At 41.4% G+C, this 17090-nt stretch overlaps 1 protein-coding gene across 6 annotated transcripts in view; it reads right to left on the bottom strand.

Annotated features, from left to right (window-relative positions):
* CELSR1 (cadherin EGF LAG seven-pass G-type receptor 1) overlaps nucleotides 1-17090 on the bottom strand; it is a 161252-nt gene that overhangs the window by 82025 nt on the left and 62137 nt on the right. For all 6 annotated transcript variants that reach the window (XM_035315454.1, XM_035315455.1, XM_035315456.1 and 3 more), the window contains exon 2: nucleotides 12289-12927. In XM_035315454.1, the coding sequence (XP_035171345.1) occupies nucleotides 12289-12927 (639 nt within the window). The remainder of the gene's footprint in view (nucleotides 1-12288; nucleotides 12928-17090) is intronic.

Raw genomic sequence — 17090 nt, forward strand, 5'->3', positions numbered from 1 at the left:
ATGGATGGATGGATGGATGGATGGATGGATGGATGGATGGATGGATGATTTGGGATTTGGAGGCTTTGCATTTCAATGAGAAGGAATAATTGAAAAAAAAGGAACCATGTTAAGGAGGATTAGCGATATTTGGGGCACGTCTGTTGGAGAAATTAATTAATCTGTTGATTGCAGAAATGATGAGCATGTTCTCAAGATGATATATGCTCTATTTGTATGGTCACTGCACCTTGTACCTCCCATGTGACTTCCATCAGTGTTGACAGGAACAGAGCACAGGCAAAAGTCATAACCGAGTCTTGGGATTTTACAACTCAGGCATTAGCATCAGTACTCCCCAAAAAGCCCCTCTGGGTTGTTGAGAACTCTTCAGGCCACGTCTATCACCCAGGACTATGTACAACACAAAATTACACAAGAGAAGAAGGAAACGCACAGAAATTTCCAGTTCTTGTTGAGTTCTGTGGCAGGTATATGTTGTTATACAACTTATCGTAATGCAAATTGCACTGATTTGGGGTAAGATAGGGTGATGAAGCACTGCCTTTCAAAAGCCTAGGCTTTATCTCTGGATATATTTAGTAAGGAAAAAATTTGACTGTAGATGTTCAAGATAAAACCCTAATTAGCTTATGTCATTGTGTCTGCAATTTGCATCATCTCTTACCCGGAATAAACCTCGTGGAACAGACCTTCCTAAAAATCCTGCTTTCCTGCCATTCTGTTAAAGCCAATGGGAAACCCGGAGGTGTACGAACAAGACACTCCTCCACAGAACAGGTAACTCATTTACAGAGGAATATTCCTCCCTCCGTTTATTTTTAAGAGAAACACTCTTCCTCTGCCTTTACTACACATACACCTGATGTCACTTTTTTCACTCTGCTCTCTGTGCCATGTGAGTTGTCTCAAACTGAAGAAGGGGGCACGCAGAAGGGTCCCAAGGCTGGAGCAGCAGCTGCAGCTCACAGGACGTGCTCCCTTAGGGACAGGTTTTGCAGCCTGGTCCTTATTTGCATCCATGTGCACCTGCATGCACTGCAGCATGGGAACCAGCTGCCGTACCTGGTTCTCACATCCTTCCACGGGCAGCTGGCCTAAGAAAGAAAAAGGTCACTCGTGACCTCAGCATGCATCTGCTCCGATGACAAAAAAAAAAAAAAAAAAAAAAAAAAAGATTATTTTTGCAAAATAGCAATTTTTACTGGGCACCGAATGCCACATGGGCACCAAATGCCACCATGGGCACCGTAACTGCCCCAGGATGCTGTTTCACAGGCCACTTCAGACCCACACAGTGCTTTTCAAAATATATTAAGCTATTTACCTGACTGAGGAACAAAAGCAAGGCACGGTGGCTGTGCTGTGTGTGTGTGCAGTAATGACTTTTATCAGCAGGAACTCAGAGTTGGAAAACTAGACATGCTTTCAGGCACAACCCAACTTCCTGCCCACTTTCAGCCTGTTTTTTCCCTAAACTGCTTTCCATGGAGGAGGACACCAAAGGGCTGCAACTCCCAATTCCCAAATTGTAGGAAAACAGCTCTACAAACCTACAATAAAGGGAGATTAGTGAGATTTTGCATTGTGTTTTCCACAAGCCTGAAATTTTCACAGAAAAATCTCCCTCTCACATCTTCTGTGTAATCCAACACTGGTTAAAAATGATGGCATCGGGGAAACAAGCAGACCTCAAACTAACTCATGCCCCTTAACGTCGTCCTAGGTGGTCACAAAGCTTTGGTGGAGTGAAGCATAATGGCCAATTAGTGAGAATACTTGAGGAGAAGCCATAAAATATTAATAAAGCAGCTGAAAAACATGCTTAAAGTAAATCTATTATTGTAATTACAACTTGGGAGGCTGGCATTTCCGAGCCTTATATTTTCATTTTACAGGAGAAGTGTTAGGTTAACAGAAAGTTATGCTGGGAAGCACAGTACAACTGTCATTACTGCAGACCATGAGTTTAGAGGTTTTCCTTCATGGGGTATTTAGAACCAGCAAAAGCAAGCTGATGCTCATCAAATTCCCGTTGTTATACATTTAAGGGAAATTTTGGAGGGAAAAAAAAAAGCTCCTTTACTTGCCAAATGGAAAAGATTAGGGTTAAAAAATAATCTCCTAATCTTGTGCTTTGATAATCCAAAAAATATCTCTGACATGGGTCGGTAAAAATAAACTGAAAACAAAAAGCAGCTTAATCAAGGAAGCTGATGTTTTCTTACCGTCTCTTGTAAAAAACACTGCAAAGCCACACATCCTGCACTGAAAATCTTGAAATCAGTGTCTTTTTTAAAGCAGTAACTTTTTTAAAGAATTACACAGACTAATTGATAACAAACGCAGCCAGCTTCCACAGACTGTAACCCTTCCTAAAAGAGTTAATAGATTAAAATTCAGCCTTTGTGTAAAATAGTTCCATTTTGAAGTCACTTTAAATGATTACCTAGTCTTGATAGAGTTAATATAGTTTACTGTGTCATCTAGATTGTGTTTAATTATTAATAAAAGACACTACTCTTCATAATGATGTTTCTTAAAATGAGCACATCGGTGTGCTGACCTCTTGCAGGTCGGTTGCCCTAGCTACTCAAAGTATGAGTTTTAATTATTATATTGAAAATGTCGCTTATACAGTTAGCTAAAGAGAATTTGAGAGCCCAACGTAATGTATCTTTACCTCAATTTTTAGAATCAAACAGAAAATTCAGGCCGACGACTGCCCTGAAAGCTGGGCTGACCAGGGCACGGTACAGTACCAGGTCCCCCCCGGGAGCAGGGGCTGCGGTGCAGGCAGTGAACCGTGATGCTCTAAACAAAAGAGCATTTGCAACAACAATGAGGCTGCGGTTCCCACCACGCTCTGCACAACTGTGTTGCAGAGTCGTAATTATCTTGATGTTCAAGGCCAAGTGCCTCAGCCTGGTGCCCAACTGTCGAAACTTTCAGTCATTGTAGCACAAAGGCCTGACACACAAGGAACTGTGCTTTCTTTCCTCCCTAACAGGACATCACCCTGAGACCCTCCTCTCTGCATCCAACCATCCTTCCTGCTGGCTCTGCGATCGCTTTCCTGTTGTTTAGCTACTGATGAAAATAGAAATGGCTAACTCGGGAACTACAAACATTTTTCACAATTCAGTCTTTTGTTCAGTTTTGTTTCCCAGTTTTGTAATCATAGCCAGGAGACAAGGAGGCCCATTACCTTGTTCCTTGGAAGTTACATTACTTTTTATATATGTGTATTGTTTTGGAAGATCTAAAATATTTAATTCCAGCCTTCCTGGAATTTGATTTTTTAGCCTGCATCTCTGCTATGAGAATTGTGAGGGGGTTTCCAGAACATGAAGTATCGTGGAAAAAACACTACCTCATGATGATTTTCTTCCCCAAAACTACCTGAAAGGCAAGTGCATTTTTTGTTGGTGGTGGGTTTTGTTTTTTTCCCCCTTTTTTCCTCTTCTCTTCCTTTTTCCTATTTGGTTTATTTTCAGTGAGCAACAACCCATTGAGACACCTAGCAGTGGTAATAAAACACTTGAAGTCTAGTCTAATGCATGGGCTATTCTGACACCTAGCAAGTGCATGTTTTGATGTATCAGAATGCATTTGGGTGGCTTGCATGCAGTTTAAAATTTCATCCAGCTAGCCTGTCTGACACATGCACAAAATAAATAAAACGATGAGAAAAAACCCCAAGTCACATGTTACACATGGCTCAACTTGGCTAAATTAATAAAAGCACAATCATAAACTATGGTCACGGAGAAATTTGCAGCAGTTTAATAAAATGCTATTTAAAATATTTTAATTAAAATTCACTTAGCGTGTGTAGTTTCTCTCAGATCAATGTTCTTCAATGGAAATACACATTCACAATGAAGGTAGTGTATGTGGGAACTTAGCCACGTCACTAAGGAGGGGTTTTACATGTACCTGTAAAATTATAATATCAAATAGCTCCACTTTGTGTAATTACTTTCCACCTTCCCCTTTTTTTTAGTTACACCAATGAAGATAAGCAAATGCATTATAAAAAAGGTTTTCAAAAAGCCTGGGAGAATTGTGACTCCCATTTAGGTGTGGTAGCAGAAATCCCACTAATATAAAATCAGGGGTACAAGTCAAACGAAAGTAAGAGTCCAAAAAAATACTGAAAATCCATGGAGCAAGACATTTAAAAAGAAAAATATGTACAACAGGTTAAGCACATTAAAAGAGAGTTCTCATGTATGCTAGAACCAAGAAAATCCTAAATTTTTAGAGAATCCCAACTTGTTATTAACTGGAATGGCAATAGGAATCAGAGGTGCGCTACTTGTATCTCTCTTCTATTGGAAAATAAATGATAGGGTCATGTTCATACGACATTTTCTTGCCGAGAGCAGGGAAGGAGAGGAGGCCAGATGCCAAAGCCAAGCATGCAGCAATGCCAGGTCAGCAGCTGCCTACTCACGTAACCGTGAGCACGCCAGTAAGAACCTACCCTCTCCCAAATTACAATATAGCATACATCAATGGCATTAACAACAGGCAGGTGTAAAAATGTAATCGTAAGCATGGAATCCTCCAACAAGTGATTTCCCACATCCTTCAGACACTGATTTTTAGCTATATGCCACTTGGAATTGTCAATACCAGGAAAAAAAAAGCCTAAGATCATCAATGATAAATTTTGTAGGTGACTGATAATGGGAGCAGGTAAATGAAGGGAAGACCAGGCCAACTATCCAACCTTTTCAAGGAAAAGTAGAACAATGCAAGAGAAAACCCAAATGATGAGCTATCATCACTAGGCAGGATTTTCTAGACCCTAGAAATTTTGGACCCTGTAATTTTTCAAGACATTAGATGTTTCTGACCCTATAATTCATAATTGTTTTGGAGATGTATGACTAAGGTAGCTTCTGAAGGCAGGGCTAAGTGGTTGTATTGGTGAGGGACCTGTTGCTGTCTTTGACAAAGCACCCTTCACGCACCCACTACAAAAAGGCCTGCTAAGAGCAGGAGCCTCGTCAGACCGCTGTAAAACTCATTGAAAAGAACAAACAAAGCAGTAAGTCCGTAGCTAGGTTTCCAGATGACAGTGAAGGGCTTTGATCAGCACAAGAATTTCCATGGGCGAGGAGGAGAAGACATGAGGCTCCAGAAGGGGCACCCAAACCGCCGGCAAATGCCAGACTTCAGCTGAACCAAAACCCATCCACGTGCAGCTGATGGGGTGGATGTAAGGCAGGGTTGCTGCACAGCTGGGAAGGCTTTCGAGCTTCAAACAGTAGCTAGTTGATACACATCGGGATGAAGGTAATGTGATAAAACTCTTTTCCGGGCTTTCGGAGAAGGCATAGCAGATTGATGTTAGGGCTGCAGGCCATTTACACAGTTTGAGAAGTGTCAACAAATACACCACAGTAATCCAATTAGAGCAGGCTTTCTGCATCCTGACGAGTGAGTATAGGTTGAAGATTAGTTGAAGGAAACATCCGTCAGAGAAAAATCCAGCTACAGGAGAGGGGGACCTCTGCAGTGACTCTCGTGATAATCTGACACAAATTCCAGGCTCCAGATGTTCATCTCCTGTGATTCAGCAGCACTGACAGAAATACAGTCGACAGGAGCGTGACAACATTTAAAAGTTTAATAAACTTCAGCTTTTGATGCTATTCTATAAAAATGTAACTTTACTCTGTATTAATTATTTCAGCTGCCTTATAGGGCAGTATTTCTATGGTCGTGCTATCAGGCTCAGGTCCAGCTGAGCACCACAAGGCTCCAGCCCAGCCACGAGGCTGTTGTGTGCTGGCCCCATCCCTGCATGCCCTAACACTGAGCAGCACTGCAGAAACAGGCAAGGACACATTTTAACGTGCAGGGGCAGAAAAAATCTCTGCAGGTGAGTGTGTGAGAGTGTGTCAGGAAAGAAATCCCTTTCACAGGGGTCTCCTCCAGTTTTCCAGCCACCAGCAACCCAGGCATGGCTCACAAGAGCTGCCTCTGCTGCTCTGGATTTTGCCACTGACTGCTTTTATGTGATCTAGAAGATGCTGCGCCTTGGTTGCCATCCCTTTGAGTAGGGGGACAGCACCACTCTTCCTCAAAGGGGTGTCTCAGGGACTTCATCTGTTCAGAGTAACCTTTGTAGAGTCCAAAGCAATCCTTAGATGAAAAGTGCTTTGTACGGGTACAGCTTGTAATGAACTGAAATCATAGTTCCTTGACCACATATATACCCAAAGGCAAGAATTTTGCCTGCTGATCCCTCTTCATCTGAATATCCCAAGCCAGTACTTATTTTCAGGAATCCATGATGCAAAATGGACATCACAGTAAAAAGAGAGAGAGGAAAGTAACTTGCACAATCAGCTGCTGTGCTCTTCAAATGCAGCATGCACTGTGTAATACGCAATGGAAGACTTATTATCCATGGCTAATTGCAAGGAATAGGTTGTATAAGTTCCTTATATGTTTAGATATTAAGTCAGCTCACGAGACAACATCTGTGGTTCGTTGCTCTATGGCATGGGTAAATGCAATGGTCATATGGGGAAACTTCAAAGCACTGCGAGTCAGATTTATGAGACACTACGTCTCACAGTACATAGCTGAGTGGTAAAGATCATAAAAAAGAGGAAAAGATAGGCTTTTCCAGCTTTTGCGCCAGTCCTGCTCTGAAAAATGTTTGGAGGAGCTCTGCCTCTGTACTGCTCACAGGGCCCTCACCAGCTGGCCAAGTGCCACGAGCTCCTGAGGCTTGGAGAGGTGCCGGTCTGTGCCTGGCTGCTGCCAGCAGCAGGGATGGAGCTTGCCATGTCCACATCAACTCAGATGCCTGTTTAGTCAGTAAAGGCAGAAGAGGGTTTTCTTTACACAAATTTCATGTGGATGAAACAGAGAAAGTTGAAGAAGTGATGGGAAAGCTGTGCAGAGAACAAAACTAAGGAGTAGTAATCCTAAGGAAGGATCCTGTACACGTACGTTCCTTTATCTCTCCATCAGGAGTGAAAGAGTCATCTCAGTTGCAGTGAGAGATCCTTGGAAATCAAAGGAAAATTACATTGCAGCTAAGTCACTACATACACCCAAACAGCATGGCATAGCACTGCTGAAAAACAAGAAAAAAATCTAGACCTCCAACATTATATGGACCTTCTTACTTTGTAGGAATGCAACCACTCCAAATAAGCTTTCTCACAGTGTTGCCATTCAGAAACTTCAAGTAAAAGAAACCAGGTGTCAAGAAATATCAGTCAACATCAAGAAACAATGAAAGTTATTAAAAGGCCGACAGTCAGCAGTCTTTCTTGACTCTTCCTGCATCCAGAGTCGGCACAAAAATTTAATCAAAAACTATTAAGACTTTTTGCAAATGGGAAAAGATATAGCCTTCAAATTCTGAAATTACTAGAAATCACCCGGCATCCTAATAAAAGTATTTGTATTTAACCTCTTGAAAATGAATATACTGCTTTTTACAGCATTAGACCTTGCCACCGTTTTCATATTTTTCCTATATAAATGCACCTGGAAGACAGCATCACAGCCTTGAAACCAGGACTAGGTAGCACCAGCACAAAATACTGTAGTAATTTCCTTCTATTCAACTTAATGCTTGAATGAGGTATCCCTCAGAGAGATGATCCATAAAGCTCCATCCAACCATGCTGTGGTCCCTACATTAATGGGAGTGTTTGGGAAGAACACAATTCCTTATTCAGTGTCTTGTGCTCAGGACAAACTTGGTCACAGGTGTCAGAAAGTGCTGGCAAAGCCCCACAGCCCTGGGATGATAAACTTTATTCAGCCTTGCCATTGAAAATTGCCTAAAATACCCATATCAAGATACGCTGTGCAAGATTTTGCTGTTACACACCTATGGGTGCAGGGCTCTAGCAGAGCTGCAGAAGTGTAACCGAGACTGGAATTTCAGACACTCTCACCCAAGATAAAATGCTCATTACGGCTACCCTGGCTGCCAGATTTCTGTACTTGAAAGCTGAAATTCTTCCAAATAAATCTCTCTGGCCTGAAAAATGAGAAACTAATATCAGACCAAGCAATGAAATTACTATCTGAAGGATGGATATAAGTTAAGAAACCAGAGAACCAGATCTTCATGTTTACTTTTACTGCTAGATGTTGTCTGAAAGAGCCAAACACTGAGGACTTGCTGAACACCATGAACAGGGCCTTCTGGCATGACTCTGCAAAACCAGCTACAATTACCTTCTCATGGCACACAGAGAGAGAACTCACGGTGGTGAAGTTAGATGGCACGATTTCTCATGTCAATATGGTATCACAAAAATAAATGAGGACTAAAAAAAAAGTATAACACGCAAAAGATCTCTAATTGCTGTATTTGATTACCACAAGATTTATGACCACTTAAGATTTCTCCCCTCTCTGAAGTGAAATCCAAGAAGAGATGCTGAGGATATGGGAAGTTCTCTGGCAATATCTTTTTTCCCTAGAAATTGCTCCTTGCTAGGGGAGAAGTAGCAAAGGAGGCAGAAAGAATGCCCTGTGCTAAGGAGAACTGTGGGAACATCAAATCTCTTCCTTATCTCAGGATTTTTTATTTTTTTCCCTTTGGATTGCTTTTGTTCTGTGTGATTCAATTTTCCTTTTGGGAATTGAGACCTCAGAGGAGAACAACAGTGGCTGCTGCTGAGCAGAAGGACCGCAGGCACCAAGCTGCCACAGGAGCTGATGGCAGGGCAGGAAATACATCCAAATAGGTGTCCACAGCTATATGGCCCATAGGAGGCCCCAGGATGGGGCTGGATGTACAGCTCATTAAGGAACTTCTGTGGCAACCATGGCCCCAGGGAGGTGTGGATCACATTATGCATCCACCCTTTGGGGGCTGTGCCTGAGGAGTGCAGACATTTCTACCTCTGCCTAAGCCCTCCCCTGTAGATCATCTCAACTGCTCCTGCGGCAAAGATACACAGAATGTAGCTGGAAAAATGAAACAGGTTTTCCACAGTGCCTGAGTTCATTCAGTCTGTTTGCTTAACTTAAATTACGTCCTTTAAGCCTGTGGTCATGCACACAGCTCCCTGCTGTCAATAGCACCATTGTCAGCGTGCACCGTTGTTCACTACTGTGCACGAGTTTCTATACAAAGAACAGAATTTAAAGCAGTTGCTGTTTGAAAAACACGATTGAAAATATATGTCCTTGTTCCCTCACCTCCTTCCATCACAGCAAGTGAAGCTAATTCCAGCTCACCAGAAACTAGCCAGTATTCAGGTTTCAAAAATATCTTATACGAGCTCAGTTTACCTTTGTGCAAGTAACAGAAGACTCCTGAAGACAGAGGAACTTTCATCATGTATAAATGACTAACAATTACATCAAAACAAATGGAGGGCTTCAAAGCAGGGTGGAAAAATGGGGGGAAATTCCATCTGATTATGATAGGACGTAATTATCTGCCACAGGAAATAAATGCTATATTTTTAACAGGTGACCAGTCAGACAGATTCAGTACAGGGTTATGATTGTGTAGTGATTTGTCATCATGTTTCAGTGTATGTTAGCAGAGAGATGATAGATCTTAGTATTGTCTTGTAATTATTTTTCTACATAGACTCTTAATTGGGAAATTGAAACATGAGAGCTGCCAGAGCAGGCTGCGTTCATTGACTATTACCATTCATATTTCGTCTTTTACAATTATTTCAGAGATTCCTAAGTACCTCATGTTGGTATGTTACTACACTGAGTTTATCCCATGGTAACATATCTGTAATGCTAGTATCTCCCAATTTTCAGCCTTAGCAATACTCTGTCCGTGACATCAGCCAAACACTGTTCCGCTTTTCCCATTCATGATCACTGCATTATGAGTCAATACACACTGCTGTTCTTGAAACAAACCTATACTGCTTAAATATTAAATAGATACCAAATCTGTATTGTTGCAAACAATACATATTTGCATAGAAGAAGCAAATGCAATAATATGATTAATAGGTCATAAACTGAACTTACAAATTGATATTAACTCATTTAAAGAAAGGTCAAAAATTGTAGGCAAAATAATGCAGTTCTTAAAGGAGATTGAGGATAAGATTCAACAATGGATCAAGTACTTTGTAAAATATTTTTGTTAATAGATTGTTTGTTGATAACATTTTCCACCTCGTTCTGTAAAGGGGGTGAAAAACAACCATTTAATGACCACCATATGTGGCCAAGTGTGTCAGGTCTGATGGAAAAAACATTGTCATGCAATGCTGAGCCTAAAGGCACTAATGAAACATAAACCAACCACAGAGTGGATACTAAACGTCTACTGCATTCATTCAGCAATAAAACAGATATAGGCAATAATATTTGTATCGATTTACAGGATAAGGAATTCCAGAGCCCTCTTGAACGAAATGTGAACTGTCATTCCAAACAAGAAAGTGTTTCACTGAAGCATGGTTAACTCTGAAACCTAGAGTTGGCATGCCTATAAGCAGTAAACATTCCTTAATTTCGGATCACTTTAATATCCTGGCAGGACAGTTAATTTTTAACTCAAGAAATATGCACTGAAAACACAGTTACAGATCAAGTCTTTCTTTGTATATGAATAATATGCTGCTCTAAATATGTACGGTGTCTGTTCTGACTACAGAATTAATTATTAAATACCTACATGAATTATTAATATAAAACTATCCTCTTTCATCTTTAAGCATATTTAGCCTTTTTATTCTGAAAATCTCTAGGAAAAGACCCTCAAAATTTGATATGGGAATGGCATGTTTCTATCATTCTATGTCATTCCAAAACTTTCCAAGACATTTACTCATGGATGAATTAAGTCTATTTATACACTACCATTTTCAATGAAACTTGCTATTTCTAAGCATTCCAAATCACACTATAATATTACATAAACATGTTAAATTAACTAGACATAAAATCTATTGTGTCGTGCCCAGTGTTTCGCATATTATGCAACAACTGTATGCACAGAAAATTGACTTTTTAATGCATTTCACTGTTTAAGTCATACACAAGAAGCCTCCCAGGAAAAATCATTCCTCAGCAAAGACCAGATATCCCAAATATCACAGACAGATTTAGGGTTTCAATGGTCAGGCAAAAAAAAATGTCTCTGGCACCTTAGGAAGGTTCTGTTGCCCTGAGCCCCTCTGATCTCAGGGAGCATCTCCTGCCCCTGTTCTGCGGAAAGCCCAGTTCCCTTACTGGTGCTGTGTCCCTGCTCGCTGGCTGCTGTCTCCTTTCACCACTGCATTTTTAATTACTGTCCTGAGCCAACAGCCATGCAAAGTGAAGGAAAACCCTACGACTTAGAAGGCTGGATGCAGCTCAGTAGGCATACACATCATGTTATTTTTTTATATGAAGACTTAAATAATTTATGTTTTCAATTTTTTATAACTACAGCACTGAGAGAGGCAGCCTTGGGAGCAGACCCCTCTGCTTTGCACCTCATTTGTGGGGGTCACAGCAGATGTTGATGAGCTGTCAGCATCAATTACAGCCAGGCAGCACGTCAGCGCAGGATGCTTACATGCACGTGCAGCTTCAAACACTCAAATAATCCCACTGCCTTTACTGAAGCACCAGAAAACATTCGGCTAGTATTCCTCCCTAACATCTCAAGAATGTTTGAGAAGGAGCACTTTGATCTTCACTAGCTTTCAAGATCATGATGAAGCAAAGTATGTTCCTCAACAGGCTGCTGGACGGACACAGGCCTGGAAGAAGCCTTCTGGAGTCCACCTGGACACTTACAAACTGGAGCTGACTTGCATCGTTTCCCATAAATGTGTATTGTAGCAGTTTTCGGGCACCATGAGCCGCCCTCATACTCTGCACTTGTCCCAAGGGTTGGTGACCTTACTGAGGCTGCCCACCCACACCATGCCCCGGTGGGCGCTGCTGAGGTGCCAGGAAGGAGTTAGCGTGCAAAACCATGGGACATGGCCCACCGTTTTCCTTCTAACTATTTAGGTAAATGAAATATTTTTGCACAAAGTGAGTACAAATTCACACAATGGGAATCATTTCAGTAGCTGTTGGTCCCCCTGGCCCGGCCTGCAGCAAGGCACGGCTCCTGTCATGACATGTCCCCAGGGATATTGGCCTTACCCAAAGTGACATGTGGCACTCGGAAGCCTTCCCCCTCCCAGAAGGCACTGCCAGGAGTTTTTCTCCCTTTGAGTAAGAATGTCAGCAATTCCAGCTTGATACAGAGCTGGCCTGGTTGACGGGCTAACATATAAATCATGGGTCAAAGATAAGATAAACACATACCAGTGTAGTCCTCGTAGCACTCGCAAGCGTAGCCCCCTTCTCGGCTCCGACACAGCCCGTTGCTCCCACAGGGGTTGGAGTAGCAGAGGTCAATCTCCGTCTCACAGTAATCGCCAGTGAAGCCGGGCGGGCAGCGGCACCGCAGCCCGTTGATGGGGTGGATGGGGCGGAACAGGACCGTGTTGGAGCTGATGAACGGGGCCGAGCTGTCGAACTTCAGCACGGAGACGCACTTCATGTAGTTCTCGCAGGGCTCGCGCAAGCAGATGTTGTCATCGAAGGGCAGCACCCTCTGCGTGGAGATCAGGGTCAGCAGGGTCCTGTTGAGGTAGATCTGCTCCTGAAGGTCCTCGGAGGGAAAGAACTTGTTTCGGATGCCGCCAGGGAGCAGAGCCGAAAAGGTCACATTCAGGATATTGGAGCTGACGTCCGTGTCGTTTTGGATGTTGAAAACGAAGATGCCATCCTTGGCGGTGGACAACACTGTTGCCACACCCTCCACAAAGAGGGACAGGAGGGGAGAAAGGAACCTCTCCTGGGACATGTTCTCCAGCCGCACTGTGATGCTGTTGGTGAGCATGTCGTCAGTGATGATGGTGACACGCAGGGTGCAAACTGCCGTCACACTGTGGACGCCATCTGAAGGGAAAAGAGAAAGATTACAGGGATGTCAGAGACCAGGCTTCAACCTATGGGCAAGGATGTTCCTGCAGTCTCCTAGAAATTAAATGGACCTGTGAAGCATTTCAGGGCACCAGAATTTGAGTAGGAAATGTATCTTTCTGCAGTGATTACCAATGCCTTTACTCGATAAAAATAAAAATATAGTAATAATAATAATAATATATGATTTTTCTTAAGGATTACAACTCAAATATCTCAAACAGCACACCCAGAGAACATCACAGGCAAAAAAAATGTAGAGGGCTAGTGAGCAAACAGACAGCCTGGCAGCCCTGGGATGACCAAGGGGGCTCTCCTGATAGCAACTGAAGGGATCTTAAAGTCATGGCTAGTCTACAACCAGTGCTGGGAAGCTGTTGCTTTTCACAGCACACCACCAAAATTATCTTCTCCAGGCACAGTCTCAGGCTTAAGGAGCCAGAACTATGCACAGACAGAGAGTTGTTACCAGAGCTTTAGATAAAAGTCACCTACGGAAGTATTTAAACATCTGAATTCATTCATTCTACACACCTTTTTCAGAAAATGTTATAAAATTAAAAAAAAAAAAAGTCAGTAATGAAAAGCAGACATTTAAAAACTCTTCAATTTAACCTTTCTTTAAAGCATTTCTGGTACAGCTGTGGACGTTTTGCAGTAAAACCCATAAATATGTGCATAGTACTAATACCTGATACTGGACTGAGAGATGTCACTGCAAAATCTTAATATACCCCAGGCTTACAGTAGTGCTATGAATGCACACACATTCTTTACAAAACATAATTATGATACAGTTAACGCTATAATTAATCCAAATCCAATGTGAGCATGGAATGGGAAATTGCATCACCACCAAAATCAGACCACTTAGTTTGATTCTGTATCCTTGCTAACATTAAGGACTCATTAAGAAAATATAGATCACATTACAGAAAATATGATTAGTACAGTACTACAGCAGCATCAAGAAATCCCAGGAGAGATCAAGACTGAGTTATGATAGGTAATGTTCCTTCTCAAAGATCTTACAGCATAAATACACAACTAAAAATGAGGGTGAGTTCATCTCATGAGGGATGACCTCGCTTGAGTGGCCAATATCCAGCCCACAGGGGTGTTGAGAATAGAATCCAGCTCTCCTAGGTCCCAGCTTAGTCCCATAGACTTGGCCCAAAGTATCCCTGAAATAACAGTTTCACAAGTGACCTGCTATTGCATTGATTTCAGTCAAACCATAATGCATGTGTGGAAATGGATTTCTCATTAATATAAAATCACTGCAAAAACTGCATTTGAATTAATCTAAAACCAGTGTGAGATCAAAATTCTAACAGCACGGAATGCCAAAGGTCATCTTCCCAAGGACTGTTATCTGAAAGTGTAAGTTTATGATCCATTATGGTCTCTTATAAAAGGTCTTCCAAGAATAGAAAAACCAGAATGGCTCTTTTCCCATTCACAGTTATCGCTGCACCCCAAGTGCTCTTTTTTCAAGAATAAATGTATTGTTAATTGTTTATATTATATTAATAAATATGTTGTTAATTGTTGCATAATTAATCAAATGGCTTTCAACTCCATCCTCCTGATCAGGGTATCTGTAAAAGCTCAGCTGCTGACTTTTTTTTTCACACTGAAGCAGCTTTAAGGCAAACGGAAAATTCTTCTCTCCTGTGTGTTACTTTACTACCACCTAGCTAAAAGCAAACACTAAGAAGAGGTCATTATTTGGGGTGATCTTTTTGATGTGCCCATCATGTGACAGCTTTTGCTTTCTCCCAGAGATCTTTACCAACTCTTCCTTGGACTCACTCTAGAAACATTTCAGCTTCCACGAAGACCCAAAGACACTCAATTCAACTTTTAAGAAATATCAGTAGCCAAAATTGTCATGTATAGCCACCTCCTCTGGTGTAGTCTGTGGATGTTTGGACAATCGCTAGTACAGGATGCATTTTATTTTCATAAATGACAGACTCAGACTAGTTTACCCACTTCTGTCAACTGCACAGCTCGTTCCACTGAAAGAACAGAAGCAGAATAAACTATTCACTTTTTTTTTCCTAAAGCAATTGACATTTGATTGCCTGTCCCATAGGGTCCCTGAACTATTTTGCTATTTGTTGCACAATACCCTACAGAAGTGCTCTCATACCAGTGAGGAATGAGAATAGTGGACAATGGGTCCTTTTTTTAAGAAAACACTATGATCTATAGTCCATGGTATGTATAGTAAGAAGACAAAATACTATCCACTGTCTGACAACACACTAGAGTCTACAAACTGTCATAATCAATATAAACTGTCACAATATACAAGAGCTTCCCAGCATTCACAACAGCTATTCTGACACAGTTAATAAATCACTGGAAAAAGCCCTGTGTCAGATACCACACAGCCTTGTTGTTCTGAAGGCTGCACAAAAGAAAATCGGGCACAGACAGATAGCTATGGATTTTGCAAAATTAAGTTATGTTTCAAAAGCAAATTTGGCTTTGTTCAGCCCCATTGCTGAGCATTAAAATAAAAAGAGAGTAAAAAGGAGCCAAGCATGTATGCCATGAGCAACAAAAGACCAGCACAGCTATACAGCCTGCTGGACAAGCAGCTCTTTCATACCCCCAGTGGGTCTGAGAGCAGAATCACTGGATTTGATCATTCTATTCATTCAGAAATTCATGGAAAGCTGAAACAATCTGTGGTTTTATGTGACCAAATTAGTATCTATTCTACTTTGAACAGGCAACATTCGCTTTGAGGGTCTGAAGCAAGTGCAATGAAGGAAGTGAAAATGTTGCCTTGTTTCTATCAGGAATTGAATAAGTCCGACATACATGACAATACATGTGTTTTGAGCCTCTCAGATGAAATACTCCAAGAAAGTTTTAGAAGTTTACCGCCAGAAATTGGAGAAAAATAGTATTAGAAAGTACTATTTTATGGAGCAGTAATACTTTATGTCCTTTCACTGTCTGACATGCCTACCATATGCAGCTACCCGATATACAAGCACAGCCAATCTGTTATTCTGCTAAAAGGGCTCTAACACAGACTGGTTTTTCAAAGATCTTACGATGCAGCTATAAAAAGCTTGTATCATGTTTTGGCAGTCGCAAGATGGCTTCAGTCAAGGGTGTGAAACTACCTCCAAGGGATGCTACACAGGAGAAACTCTGGACATACTTTCCTCCTTGGAGCAGACCTAGACACAGATGAACACGTTCCTGTGTGCAAGGCCTGGCTGTCACTGCTTCTCACAGCCATCATCTGCTTGGCTTCAACAAATGGGCTGGATGCAGGAGTGTTTCTGAAGAAGCTCTGCAAACATGAGCCATGCTGGCAGATGGGATGCGTGGGCATCCTACTAAGAGCGTCTTGAGTGGCTTGCGTGCATCTTAGCAGCCCAAGCCACTGGAAGGATGGATCAAGAAGAAAGATAGAACTCCACCCATCCTTTTGTGGGGTTGGCTCCTAAAACCTCTGTCACAGTGGCTTTTGTCACTCTGTCCTGAAGTTTCTCTTCTGTACATTTGGATAATGGCACTTGTGTAAATTCAGAAGTACTGAATGCAGATACTGAAATGCTGAGATACTGGGGTAATGACAGCAATAGAAATACCCTAAACAAATCATAAAATATTCTTTCAAAAGGTGTTACAAACAAGTTTATCAAAAACAAGGTGGAAAAATTAAGGGAAAAAAAAAAGTCTATTAATGTCTCGCAATATTGTGAATGGACCAATATCTGTATTCTGGACATCCAGGTAACTGTAGAGGAAAAGAAGTGTTCATTACAAACACAGTTTATGCACACTGAATTTATAGCCTGGCAATATTGTTCTACATTTACTTTCTGCAAAAGAAATCTCCAGAAGGTCAAAATCAAAGTTGACATGTATTTTGTGTCATTGTCAATGCTGAATATGCTCCTTAAAAAAAGAGCTACTAATCTTTACACTCCATCAAACTAACGAAAAGATTTAATACAACTACTACTGACACATTACAAACAGAAGAGAATACAGTAAAGCTGACAAAAGTACAAACCTCTCTAAAATACAGTAATAACTGAGAATTTATTAAATAGCCATTGTTTTGTGATTACCTTTACTTTACAACAAACCCAATCAAATCT

Source organism: Oxyura jamaicensis, chromosome 1 (assembly GCF_011077185.1).
Source record: "Oxyura jamaicensis isolate SHBP4307 breed ruddy duck chromosome 1, BPBGC_Ojam_1.0, whole genome shotgun sequence".
In the NCBI taxonomy this organism is placed as follows: Eukaryota; Metazoa; Chordata; class Aves; order Anseriformes; family Anatidae; genus Oxyura; species Oxyura jamaicensis.